The 13,377-nt window shown below is 37.5% G+C and overlaps 1 protein-coding gene across 1 annotated transcript; it reads right to left on the bottom strand.

Moving 5' to 3' along the window:
• Nucleotides 1-5,072: 5,072 nt before the first annotated feature.
• LOC109478795 (G-protein coupled receptor 54-like) lies at nucleotides 5,073-13,168 on the bottom strand. The gene is made up of 3 exons (XM_019780593.1): nucleotides 12,845-13,168; nucleotides 6,547-6,682; nucleotides 5,073-6,097 (listed from the first exon to the last, which is right to left on the bottom strand). The coding sequence occupies exons 1-3, from the start codon at nucleotides 13,166-13,168 to the stop codon at nucleotides 5,391-5,393; spliced, it is 1,167 nt and encodes a 388-aa protein (XP_019636152.1). The 3' UTR covers nucleotides 5,073-5,390.
• Nucleotides 13,169-13,377: the final 209 nt, after the last annotated feature.

Here is a 13,377-nt window from a genome sequence, read left to right as displayed (position 1 = left end):
AGAAAGCCTTTTCTCACTTACTAACAAGGTGATTGCGCTCTATTCAACGGATTAACCTTTCAGCAAATGAACCTATTTTTTCGTACTCTTGAGCTCCACAGTCTTGCAACTCTAACCTAGATAAAAAGCTACCTTTGACATGAATAGTAACAAGCTGATTTTTGTATAGACGTGGAAACTCGCCATATTTGATTACTGGTTCTACTGCCAGTACTGGTATTTGACTGAACGTTGTTAACTGAACATATAATGGTGTAGAGTGGTTAGAGTAGCCGACAGGGGATCCTAAAGGTCATGGGTTCGATTCCTGTCTAGACGGTGTGTCCTTGGGAAAGGCGCTGTACACGAATTTCCTGACTCCACCTAGGTGCAAAATGGTAACATGACTTCAATTTGGGGAGGTCAGAGGCGGTAGAAGGAGAGGGATGGGCTCCATCTTTCAATAATGTACCCTAGACACAGTGGATTAACAACCCACTGCAATTATGGCCTCAAAATGGCTTCTGGACTATATTTACCATTAGAATGAATGGAAGGTTTGAATGAATGAAAGGTTTGAATGAATGAAAAGTTTCAATGAATGGAAGCTTTATTTATCAAAACACAAAGCAGCCACAGACAGATTTGCGTAAAATACACATGTTAAATTAAAAAGAAAACGTAAAAGTACATACTTAATATAAAGACCTTAAGCACAATTAAAATAAAGTCTCATTATTACTATGCATAGGCTTTTGGTATTTACGAATTCTAGACGAAGTCTTGATAACACTTGGTAACGTGTTATTCATTATTTCCTGTCTGCGTATTTTCATCTTTTGAATTTCAGTCTTTTTCGCGTTTGTTTGGTGTCAGATATTTAACAATCAGTTCCGGATAGTTTAACAATATTGTACTTTATAAAAAAGTTAGTATAAAGACTATGTAAGTTCAATGCATCCTCATTTGGGACTGTCACATTAAATAATAACTCTTTGCGTGCCTGATATCAATTAAAAAGGTTCGTATCAGGCCATGTCCTTTCTACCAATTGCCAACTTAACCGATACTGGCGAAGTCAAGTGGCCATCTTCTAAAGTACCGGTAGTACTTGAGTTTGCCACAACATTATTACTGGTATCTTTCAAGGATTCCTCCGTTTGATGTAAAGATATTCAACCTTCACTCAAAGAACACTTAAAGTACAACGACCTCAAACATTGCATATTAAACAAGAATTCTGATACCTCATACCTACATGTAATATTTAGAGCCTTTGTATTTTTTTGTTTATTTGTCTCATTGATCATGGAAATGTGATAAAGTAGTATAATCAATTTCATACATGGTTTTCTAAATTGGAATTACATGCATTTTATATGTGAAAGTCCTATTTGTTGGCAAGGTTTCATTTCAACATTTCATGATAAATTATGCAAATGACCTTCACATTAACATAATATATGCATAAGATTGTTAACTTTACCAATGAAGGCCTCTTTAAGTTATGATGAACACAAATATGCTTAAACACAGAAACAGACACACACAGATAGAACAAAAGCAATATTAAAGAAAATATAAGATGTGACTGGTATTCTGTAACCATACTATCAAACCATGCGTTATTTTCTAGGCAAATGACTCAATTAATGAGAAAGGTGTTCATTGAAGAGAAGTTTTTTGCGACAAAACAGCATATTCGTGACCTACGTTTGAACAGTTATCCTGCCAATTATTAATAACACTTAAAATATGGTTGGCACTTCGATATTGGTAAAATCAATGATGTTAATGGAAAGGAGGGTACGAGTACACTTGAAATACAATGTAACTGCCTATTGCCTTACATAAAGGCAATAACTGCCTATTGCCTTACATAAAGGCAATAACTGCCCATTGCCTTTATGTAAGGAAGGTCATGCACTGTTTCATCGTTTGACTCTTTAGATATCCAAATTTCAGCAAGTTTCTCCACAATTAAGGGTCAATGACCCGCCCTCAGGTGTATGCGGTGTGATAAAGCCTAGTCAGTTGCTATAATCACCGAGAGAGCGTAGCTAAGTGATGGGAAATATGTTTTCTTTCCTTCCGCATAACACCCACATGTATTGACATGGTCTTTGTTTTGTTATGAATGTTGTTAATGAATGTAGACCTCTAAGCAAAAAGAAGTAGTCTATATATACATTCACATGTATCAAGCTACCACTATCAAGTGTGGTGGGCTCTTTAACGAATTCTAAATCACAGGAACTTCAGCTTTAAGTCCTATCCTAGAGGACGTCCCTAACCAAAGATAGATACTCATATTCACCTAGGTCGACTGGGAAGTAGGTGTGAAGTGCCTTATCCAAAACACTTGGACCTGTTAAGGATTCGAACCCGAAACCTTCAGATACTGAGCTCGAAAATCCTAACCACAAGACCACCGTGTATGTAAGATGACAGTTGGTATTCTATTCACACTACATATAAAAAGTTATAAAATCCATACTGAGTGACTACAAAACACAGTAAACATGGATTTTTAAACTTTATTGAAACTAATAACACAATACATGACCAAAACATCATATCATGTCAAATACAGATATCACTACAACTTTAATTAGAAGACAAAATAGAACTGGCAATATCCAAAGTTGTACACAAAAGGAAACTATACAAGAGATCTGGCTAGTTTTAGATCTGGCAAAATTCAGACCGTATCGTCTGTATCAGTATTTCTTGTGTTATTACTCAATATCCATGACAAAGTATTAGACAAGTATACAACAACAACGATGTTGATAACAGGACAATATAAATGATTAAAGTTAAATTACTGACCTACGATAATCATTAATAACATTTTTTTACTTAATTTACTAGTACATATTCACCACGAAACAAGGCTCATGAGAGCCACTCAAATGTTTTGGTTACTCTACTAGACTTGGTACCACAAACATCGATGTCTCATACTTTTGTCCATGTATTACAAGTGAAAATGCATTCACCAACAATATACTAGATATATTAAATACATAAATTCCTTAACCATTATGCGGGACAAATTCACTCAAAATGCTGCTAAGAAAAGAGGAACATAACGTCAAACACCTTTAAACTTCTTCTACTGCTATAAATATTGTACAGTGAATTCTATGAAGGTAAATGTGTGTAAAGAAAATCTCGTCGCAGATTATATAGATATAATAAATCTCGTCGCAGATAGTGATATAATAAAAATGTCGTTCATGCTGTTGTTCCTACTACGCTCTGATATATTTGTGAATCCCTGTGGAAATAGGTTTTAAAATATTCATCTGGGAAACTGTTATTAAAAAGAGAATGACCTTCCATTGCAATTGTTATTCATTACATAACACAACATTCCTGGGTCAAAATCCAAGATACATCCGTGAACAAAGTTTTTATCGAAGAAAAAGCATCGCCCTTTCTGTTAGATGGAAATCTGACGTTTCATTTCCTGCAGATCAATCATAGCCCTGTTAAGGTCAAATGTAGATGGAATAACTTTTCTATAACAATAGAGAGCAGTGTTTGAGTTTGAGTGTACTGTGCTGATAAGCTCTCAGGCCTAGGAAAAAGAGTTTTGTGTTTCCTGTTTCCCGACCGACCCTAGAATTAACTGCCGACCCTAGCCTTATCCTAGCCTGCAAGGGACATAGGTTTTTCGAGCTGATCAACCTTTTCTAGCTCCATGATATGACACCTGAGTGATGAAACGTTGAACAATCAGTTTTCCAACAACGACATTGAAAGTGCAAGTGTCCACATGCAAGTTCCACATGCAAGTTCTACTTTGTTAAAGTGTATTATAGAAGTTGGACCACTAGAGATTGGCAAAGTCTAATAAAAAAGAAAGGAAAAAAAGGATAATCCCTGCCTAACGACCCTAATTTTTTTAGGACTGAAACAGGAAACACAACATTTTTCTCCAAAGCCTTAAAATTGTCGTTAGGGTTAGATTACCCTGTCAGTTAGCAATCGAAATATGCTATTGCCTCACAACCTACCCAATAATGCACACACACACCCTTAGTGCTGTAGGCCAGATACATTGTACCATTATTAGGTTTTGTCATTGAAGGTTATAGTTAAATACGCTAAAACAAGGGCTATAGTTAAATACAATAAAACAAAGGCTATAGTTAAATACAATAAAACAAAGGCTATAGTTGAATACATGCAATTCAAGTTCAATCTCAAGAATTTTCTCATGTATCCATCCGCCAAGGGAAGGAAAGACCTCGTCATTCAGGTCTCTCATTATTCCTATTAAATTGGTGAAATAAACAAAATTTGAAAAGTATGAAAAGTATGAAAGTTTAGAGCCAACTTGTTCCTTCTAGCCCATAGGTCTTTAAACTGGACCAAAATTTGCAGGAGAAAAAAGGATTTTCAAAGATATTAACTTGGGACTACAATTGTGTTTCCATTTTGGGCCCTTTGCTACAAACTGAACACTATATCAATTCTAGAACAGTGTAATACCGCATGTTTTAAAATTAATCAACTTACAAATCAGAATTGAGACTGCAGTCACATTAATAGATCGTTGTTTACAGATCATTTTGTCATTGTGTAATTCTATGTATTTTAATAAGCTTTCACCGTATTTTAGTTAGAAATGACGAAATGATTTTAACGATATTATTAAGCAATGTGCAATTTGCAATTATTAAGCAATGAGCAATCAAGGACCCCATTCCCAGGTCCCTGGTATTCTGAACAGAAAGCCGTATAAACAATTATTATTATTATTATTAGTAGTAGTAGTATCATCATTATTATTATACAAAATTCCAGCTCATCTGCTAAGGACTGAGGAACAGGGCTTAGACATCAAAAATATGATATCATCTACATTTGTATTTTTACGTGTCTACGTCGAAACCATGATAGATATATCCGTTCTTATAACTAGTATATACATATGCGTGTAATAATACAAATGGACTTTCGCATCAATCAGCCAAAAGTCCAATCTTCATCACTGTGAAACTTCTGTTTCATCTCTCCGATTATAGAAATTGTATTAAAGCAGCTCTCTTCCCAAGTAAAGTTAACATATTGCTTTGGCTAATACATTATTTATCTTTATAGTCTCTTTTTGTCTTTTGAGAAAATTCTTTCTGGAACATAATTGCTTCCATCGGTGCGATAGAAAGGCAAATTCATTTGTCAGTGAAGACACATGCATTTATATTTGTATGTGTTCATATTTATATTCATTATTCGTTCATATGAAACAGTTATCCTAATTCTGCCAGTCTGCCAATAAAAGGTGTTTCTTCATGATAAAGGAAGTAAATGATTATTGATATCGGTTATCATTTTGTAACATGCTTTGATATATAGTTTCATTATCAAATAGGTGTGTGTGGTTTGAAATAGTGAAATTACGCCTGTTCTTCTGAATCACAGTAGCTCATGGTTACTTTGGTAGATGTATCTTTGGCATTGAAGGTGACAACAATAGGCCGTGCGGTCGACGAGTTTCCGTGCAACCGCCTGGCCTGTGACTTGCCAATGGTAGCTCCAGTACAAGCAGATCTTTTGAAAGATATAGCATGATTTGGGGGCGGCTGTTTGAACAGGCACGGGAAGGATAGCTTAATGCATCGTCGGTAGTTTTCCCCTAACAGGGTGTACACAAAAGGGTTGACCGCAGAGTTGGAATAACAGAGAATCAGGGCAACGGTTTTGAGCCACTTGGTTGTTTCTGAAATGTGCTTCATGTGGGAATCTGTATGAAAGACAGCCCACACGTTCATGATGTGGTTGGGAAGCCAGCAGAAGGCGAAGAGGACCACCACACCCACCACCATGCAGGAGGTTCTGCGGGCCTGCCTGGCGTGGGCGTCCGCCTTCTGAGCGTGGCTGGCGCTGAACCGGTTGAGGATGCTCTGGACGATGAAGGAACAGCTGATGGTGCAGAAGACCAGCGGGATGACATAGGTGATGAGGAAGGTGTACACCATGTAGCTTCTCCGTGCAGACTGGGTGGGCCAGTTCTCCAGGCACATCTCCTGTCGGCCGAAGTTGTAATTCTCCACCTCCTGGACCTGAAGGCTCATGCCAAGGGGCAGGGCAAGGAGGAAGGAACCTAACAGTAGAAAAAGACGAAGCAAAACATTAGCTTAGGTACTTTACAAAACGTTAACTTGACTTGACTTACACTTACGAATAAAACAAAATGAAACAATTGAGAAATGAATAGATATGTATGGGATGGCCGGAAACCTGGTGGTTTATCTTTGGTCTTCCTCAATACTAAGAACATTAAAAGATACATTTGTAAATTACTATAATAAATAAATACCAAATTTGAAACAAAGAAAACAATAATAGCAGGAAATAAACAAAACGATACAAAGAACTAAATGAAATAATACAAACCATCTATCTAAACAAAGAAAGAAAGAAGATCAAACTATATAGACTACTTACGTTTTATAATCGTCAGTACAAACATAAAGTATATGGGTAAGTAGTAAAATTAACAAAACAAGGAAAGCGAACAACCATGGTAGACCATGAACATATCTGGCGTACCTATCCATGTGCAGCCACTGGTGATGGCAGCCACCTTGCGGGTGCGGAAGTTGATGGAGCGCAGCGGGTGAACGATGGCACAGTACCGGTCAATACTCAGTACCGCAAGGGTGATGCACGTCGACTGAACAGTCACCTGTGTATCAAAACAAAGAAGGAGGGTAAATTTTGAGTTCAGAACGATGAAGCATATGATAACATAGATCTTAAGGCTACACTATGTAACATAGGATAATACAAAAAGTAAATTTTCTAGTTATTCATAGTCAAAATAAGTCGAAGCAACTATACTCCATTGCAAATAAGTGCCATTTAGGAAGTGTAGGTGCCAAAATATGACGCCTTTATAACTGTGTCTTTAAAAGCTGGAAACACAGCTGTCAACTATGTTCCAGCTATGTTTGTCTACAGTCTGGTAGTTTGTGGTGGTACCACTAACTGTGTGCGCCTCGTGTGGGCAATTTGAGATAATTGCACTAATACGCTGAAAAGTGGAAATAGATAACAATAACATGAATATTTCTTTAGATAAAATGTTTCAATTTTTGGTGCAAAATGTTACACAATGCCCCCTTGAAGGAATATGACTTGTGAGAATTGATAATTTGAGAGGCATTGGGTGATTTCACTGATCCTTTATGTACATGTTTGCTTCAGATGTCCCAAGACAGCTTGTTATCACGTAGTTACTAATATTTACCTTTCACAATACTAATTGCTCATTACGTTAAGTACATAGATGTAATTATCTGATGTTTTAATAGATATTCATAGAGCTCTCAAGGGGATTATTAATCAACCATGACAACTTCTTATCTTTGCTTTTTGATATGGGGAGGAATACATTTGTTTGAAGTATATCGTTCAGTTAAATGATTGACAAAAGTACTTCCTTGCTTTTCTTTCAAGGCATTTTACAACTGCGTAATTGAGTCTTGGCAGGTAGCTTGTTTACTATACTACATTGACGATTTGATATCTGCTTTGTTTAGTTTTGTTTTGAAGTGGAAACGGTCCCTCTTTACAACTCACTTTGAAAGTCGGAACCAATATGTATCCGTTGAGCATACTATGGTGTTGGGTTTAAAACCTTTGGCTATAATGTATTTCCCTTATACAATAGAAACGGTTTTAAATAATTTTTAGTAGTAGCTTGTTTACCATACTACATTGACATTTTGATATCTACCTTGTTAACTATGGACATTGGAAACGGTCCCTCTTTACATAACTCACTTTGAAAGACGGAACCAACATTGTACTATATATGCATGGACAATGAAAGGGTGTGACAACGTTTTACTCTACTGGCTTCAGAAATTGAATTTCTGGACAGTCGATTGCCTTGTATAAACGCCAATAATACCTACTGGAGAAATTACCAACAGTGCATGGAGGACATATGCAAGAATACCCAAAACAGCTTTAATGTGGAGACCCGATGGGAAAAGAAACAGAGGCAGACCCAAAACCACCTGGACAAGAACTGTAACGGGTGACCCGGCGGACATGGGACTATCCTGGCAATCAGCAATTGCAAAGTGCCCAAGGACGGATCCGGATGGAAGAAAAATAGTCACGCATACGCCTTGTACCTCACAAGGGATGAAGAGTCAGTAAGTAAGTAAGTAATACTCACTGACTATACGACAGAAAACAGGCCGCCTTTCTTATAAGTAATCACTCTTGTACATAGTGACGAAATCCACAGATTTTTTAACTTTAAATACTTCACTTTACCCAAGTACATATTTCGTGCAAAAGTGGGGCTTGTTTGATGTACGACCTAGAAGGGAAGTGCTGCGGAAGTAATCAATTCTTCAGATACACGTAATACTAATAGGGCTCATTGGGATGAAAGATAGGAAAAACTTCAATGAGCACGTCGCGACACGGAAAAGCTTTTCATCACTAGACTGAAAATAACATACAAGAGACTATTATGTATATTGCATTATATACGTGTTTGCACCTATAATGATTCAGAATTTTGTACTTCTTCACCTTACCTCCCACTGCATTAGTGAGCTTTATATAGACAAATAGTGTTAGTAGACTAATTTAGAATAGGAAATGCGTGGCGAATTGAAGGCGAAGGCGAATTGAAGGCGAATTGAATTTCACTTTGATCCTACAATAACAGGAATATTTCTTTAAATATAACATTTCAATTTTTGGTGCAAAATGTTACATAAATGCCCCCTTTAAGGAAAAGGATTTGCGAAGATTGATAATTTGGAAGGCATTGGGTGATGTAAGATTTCATTGATCATTTATGTACATGTTTGTTTCTGATGTCCCAAGACAGCTTGTTATCACGTAGTTGCTAATATTTACCTTTCACAATACTAATTGCTCATTACTTTAAGTACATAGATGTAATTATCTGATGTTTTAATAGATATTCATAGAGCTCTCAAGGGGATTATCAATCAACCATGACAACTTCTTATCTTTGCTTTTTGATATGGGGAGGAATACATTTGTTTGAAGTATATCATTCAGTTGAGTGACTGACAAAAGTACTTCCTTGCTTTTCTTTCAAGGCATTTTACAACTGCGTAATTGAGTCTTGGCAGGTAGCTTGTTTACTATACTACATTGACGATTTGATATCTGCTTTGTTTAGTTTTGTTTTGAAGTGGAAACGGTCCCTCTTTACAACTCACTTTGAAAGTCGGAACCAATATGTATCCGTTGAGCATACTATGGTGTTGGGTTTAAAACCTTTGGCTATAATGTATTTCCCTTATACAATAGAAACGGTTTTAAATAATTTTTAGTAGTAGCTTGTTTACCATACTACATTGACATTTTGATATCTACCTTGTTAACTATGGACATTGGAAACGGTCCCTCTTTACATAACTCACTTTGAAAGACGGAACCAACATTGTACTATATATGCATGGACAATGAAAGGGTGTGACAACATTTTACTCTACTGGCTTCAGAAATTGAGTTTCTGGACAGTCGATTGCCTTTGTCTAAACGCCACTAATACTTACTGGAGAAATCACCAACAGTGCATGGAGGACACAAGAATACCCAAAACAGTCTAATGTGGAGACCCGATGGGAAAAGAAACAGAGGCAGACCCAAAACCACCTGGACAAGAACTGTAACGGGTGACCCGGCGGACATGGGACTATCCTGGCAATCAGCAATTGCAAAGTGCCCAAGGACGGATCCGGATGGAAGAAAAATAGTCACGCATACGCCTTGTACCTCACAAGGGATGAAGAGTCAGTAAGTAAGTAAGTAAGTAAGTAAGTAATACTCACTGACTATACGACAGAAAACGGGCCGCCTTTCTTATAAGTAATCACTCTTGTACATAGTGACGAAATCCACAGTTTATTTAACTTTAAATACTTCACTTTACCCAAGTATATATTTCGTGTAAAAGTGGGGCTTGTTTGATGTACGACCTAGAAGGGAAGTGCTGCGGAAGTAATCAATTCTTCAGATACACGTAATACTAATAGGGCTCATTGGGATGAAAGATTGGGAAAACTTCAATGAGCACGTCGCTACACGGAAAAGCTTTTCATCACTAGACTGAAAATAACATACAAGAGACTATTATGTATATTGCATGATATACGTTTTTGCACCTATATGATTCAGAATTTTGTACTTCTTCCCCTTACCTCCCACTGCATTAGTGAGCTTTATATAGGCAAATAGTGTTAGTAGACTAATTTAGAATAGGAAAGGCGCGACAAATTGAAGGACTTCCGCGTGATGGAAGTTTTCACTTTGATCCTACAATAACAGGAATATTTATTTTGATATAACATTTCAAATTTTGGTGTAAAATGTGACACAACTGCCCCCTTTAAAGAAAAGGATTTGCGAAGATTGATACTTTGAGAGGCATTGGGTGATGTAAGATTTCATTGATCATTTATGTACATGTTTGTTTCTGATGTCCCAAGACAGCTTGTTATCACGTAGTTGCTAATATTTACCTTTCACAATACTAATTGCTCATTACGTTAAGTACATAGATGTAATTATCTGATATTTTAATTGATATTCATAGGGCTCTCAAGGGGATTATCAATCAACCATGACAACTTCTTATCTTTGCTTTTTGATATGGGGAGGAATACATTTGTTTGAAGTATATCATTCAGTTGAGTGACTTCCTTGCTTTTCTTTCAAGGCATTTTACAACTGCGTAATTGAGTCTTGGCAGGTAGTTTGTTTACTATACTACATTGACGATTTGATATCTACCTTGTTTATTTTGAACAGTGGGAACGGTCCCTCTTTACATAACTCACATTGAAAGTCGAAACCAATATGTATCCGTTGAGTATACCATGGTATTGGTTTTCAAGCCTTTGGCTATGAATGTATTTGCTCTTATGCAATAGAAACGATGACCTTTTTACTCAAAATGTATAAGAAGTAGCTTGTTTACCCTACTACATTAACGTTTTGATATTATCTACCTTGTTTGAACACTGAAAACGGTCCCTCTTTACATAATTCACTTTGAAAGTCGGAACCAACAAGTATCCATTGAATGCACTATGGTACATGGTGTTGGTTTTCAAATACATTGCCCTTATACAATATAAACAGTGACCTTTTTAATCAAGGTTTACAAGTTGTCCTTTGATACATGTACTTAAACTCTAGCCTGACGAAACCGCGCTCCTGGCGGCCGCCAAGATCCGCTTTCCGAGCGGATCTTGGGGAGCGAACGAAAGCTAACAAGGCTGACACTCAGGCTAGCCTCCAACCCGAAGGTGGCCACCCTTAAAGGGCGGGGTCATCAACCTCCGTTCGAGAGCTTGTGCAACACAGGCTATTCAAACTGAAGATATCAATTAATCTCCAAGCAAAGGTTTATGCTTCGCTTAAATTTTGGCGTGTTTTAGGCGTTTTTATGGAGCTCTTTTTTGTAATGCTAATTTTTGCCAGCCTAACATGGCAATCCCTTGGCAAATGGATACTGCCTGACCAATTTCATACTTTCTTTGCAGTCACCAAATGATCTGCTTGGAGATTAGACATCAAAGACCTTCACATTCTCCCTGTGCAACATGGTAGAAAACATAAATGTAGCTCGAAGCTAAGTGACGACAATAATGGTCTCTTGTGTTTTCAGATAATGATGCGTTATATTTAAAATAGAATCTTCCCATTAACGTTTCGAGTTCAACCTGCGTTGAAAGCATTTGAGACGTCTGGCCAATTCCGGCTGCAACAACTCTTAGTCATTGACATTTTACACCCTCCGCCTAGACGTGCTCATCCAAAATGTCATGCCCCCAAAAAATCCATCAACATCTGCAGAACCCATCCAGAGAGTCTTATCAAGTAGGGAGCTTTGAAAACCTTTTAAGAACATGTCAGGGTCGATATAGTATATGTCTGAAGATAAGAACATTAGGGAGAAATTACCTACAGTTTGACATTAAAAGCGTTGAAGAACTCGTCTCTCGGTAAGATATCGATTAACAGCTGGAGAAGACAATTACCAAAATCTATCATCTGCAGCGTCAAAAAATATGTTATTTTCGGCCAAGAATTTTTTCATCAGGCTTCTGCCATGTTTATTCATGAGGTGCAGACATATATATATATAGAATATTGGTGACGGTTGTTTTTGGTTCCAGAATAAGGGACAAAGTTGAGAGCCTCACATCTTTTAATAGAAAAATGTCATCGACATTTGTCACGATGTAACAACAGCTCTTCAAACAATACGTGGAATTTTTCCCATATGATTTTGCAACGGAGCTTTGACAACATTTCAAATATAAACGAATGTCTTTGTATTCTTACATGGAAGTTGTTATGAAACACCGCTATATTGAATAATTGAAAAAAGTACAATATCTATAAAATAAGAAATGTACATTTCAATGCCTATTCTTATTTATCAATTCATTTTATCTATTCATCTATTTTATCCTTTGCTTAAGCCCAGAGTCCATATAAAAGACAGAAACAAAAGCAAGCATACAAATACACATAGATAATTTGGATAGCATATGTCAGTGCGGCCAGAGAAGACTTTGTGTGAAGACATCTGAATGGCAAAGCTGTTTTTCGATGCCAGAATGCTTACGATTTGTAGGCTACTCAGCGAGTGGTAGTAGTAGCAGACTGTTTTATTGAACTCTTGTTCACATTAGCAGTACTGACCAGCCTCGTGGTAGCATTATAGACGTATTTACGTCTATTTGAGGTACTTTTTTTAAACGATTTTGACACGGAATATGATGCCATATCCTGGCAGCTAAGACAACTTGAAGAAAAAAAATACATTTCTGACCTGTATCATATAGAAGACGATGGTGCACATGGTTGAGCCGAAGATCCACCGATACGTCAGGTAGTTGATGGAAGTGAAGGGGATACAGCACACCAGGAAGGCCAGGTCCGTGACGGCCAGGTTGACGATGTAATAGTTGGTGACGGTTCTCATCTCGCTGAAGCGGGCCACGATGTAGATCACCAGCGAGTTGCCGACGCCGCCGATCAGCAGGATGACTCCGCAGACGGACGGCATGACATACGCCACGGCGCCGAGCCCGTCATCGGTCTGGTTCCCTGCCCTACTGGTGTTCCCGATGAAATCTTCAGTCAAGTTGTCCATCTTTCTCTCTTTCTCTCTCTCTCTAGTACACCTAGGGAGGCAGCCAGTCAGAAACACCAACCCCGGCGGATAGCTATCCTCATATATACCGTAACTCTATGAATTTTTAATGAGCATCCCAACACCCACGCACGTGTCCATAACGCACACCTGACTATAGGCCAATAGGTGAGGAAAAAAGGTAACCCGTACTTCAAAGAATTACACGG

The sequence above is a fragment of the Branchiostoma belcheri genome, unplaced genomic scaffold (genome assembly GCF_001625305.1).
Source record: "Branchiostoma belcheri isolate BF01 breed outbred unplaced genomic scaffold, Haploidv18h27 scaffold45, whole genome shotgun sequence".
NCBI lineage: Eukaryota > Metazoa > Chordata > Leptocardii > Amphioxiformes > Branchiostomatidae > Branchiostoma > Branchiostoma belcheri.
This window is presented reverse-complemented; position numbering and strand designations above follow the sequence as displayed.

Bases quoted from the DNA above. Each gene is read 5' to 3' on its own strand.
- LOC109478795 (XM_019780593.1), bottom strand. From the start codon at position 13,168: ATGGACAACTTGACTGAAGATTTCATCGGGAACACCAGTAGGGCAGGG. The intron at 6,683-12,844 runs GTCAGAAATGTA...TTTGATACACAG, and splicing joins TCGTCTTCTATATGATACAG to GTGACTGTTCAGTCGACGTG. The intron at 6,098-6,546 runs GTACGCCAGATA...TTCTACTGTTAG, and splicing joins CAGTGGCTGCACATGGATAG to GTTCCTTCCTCCTTGCCCTG.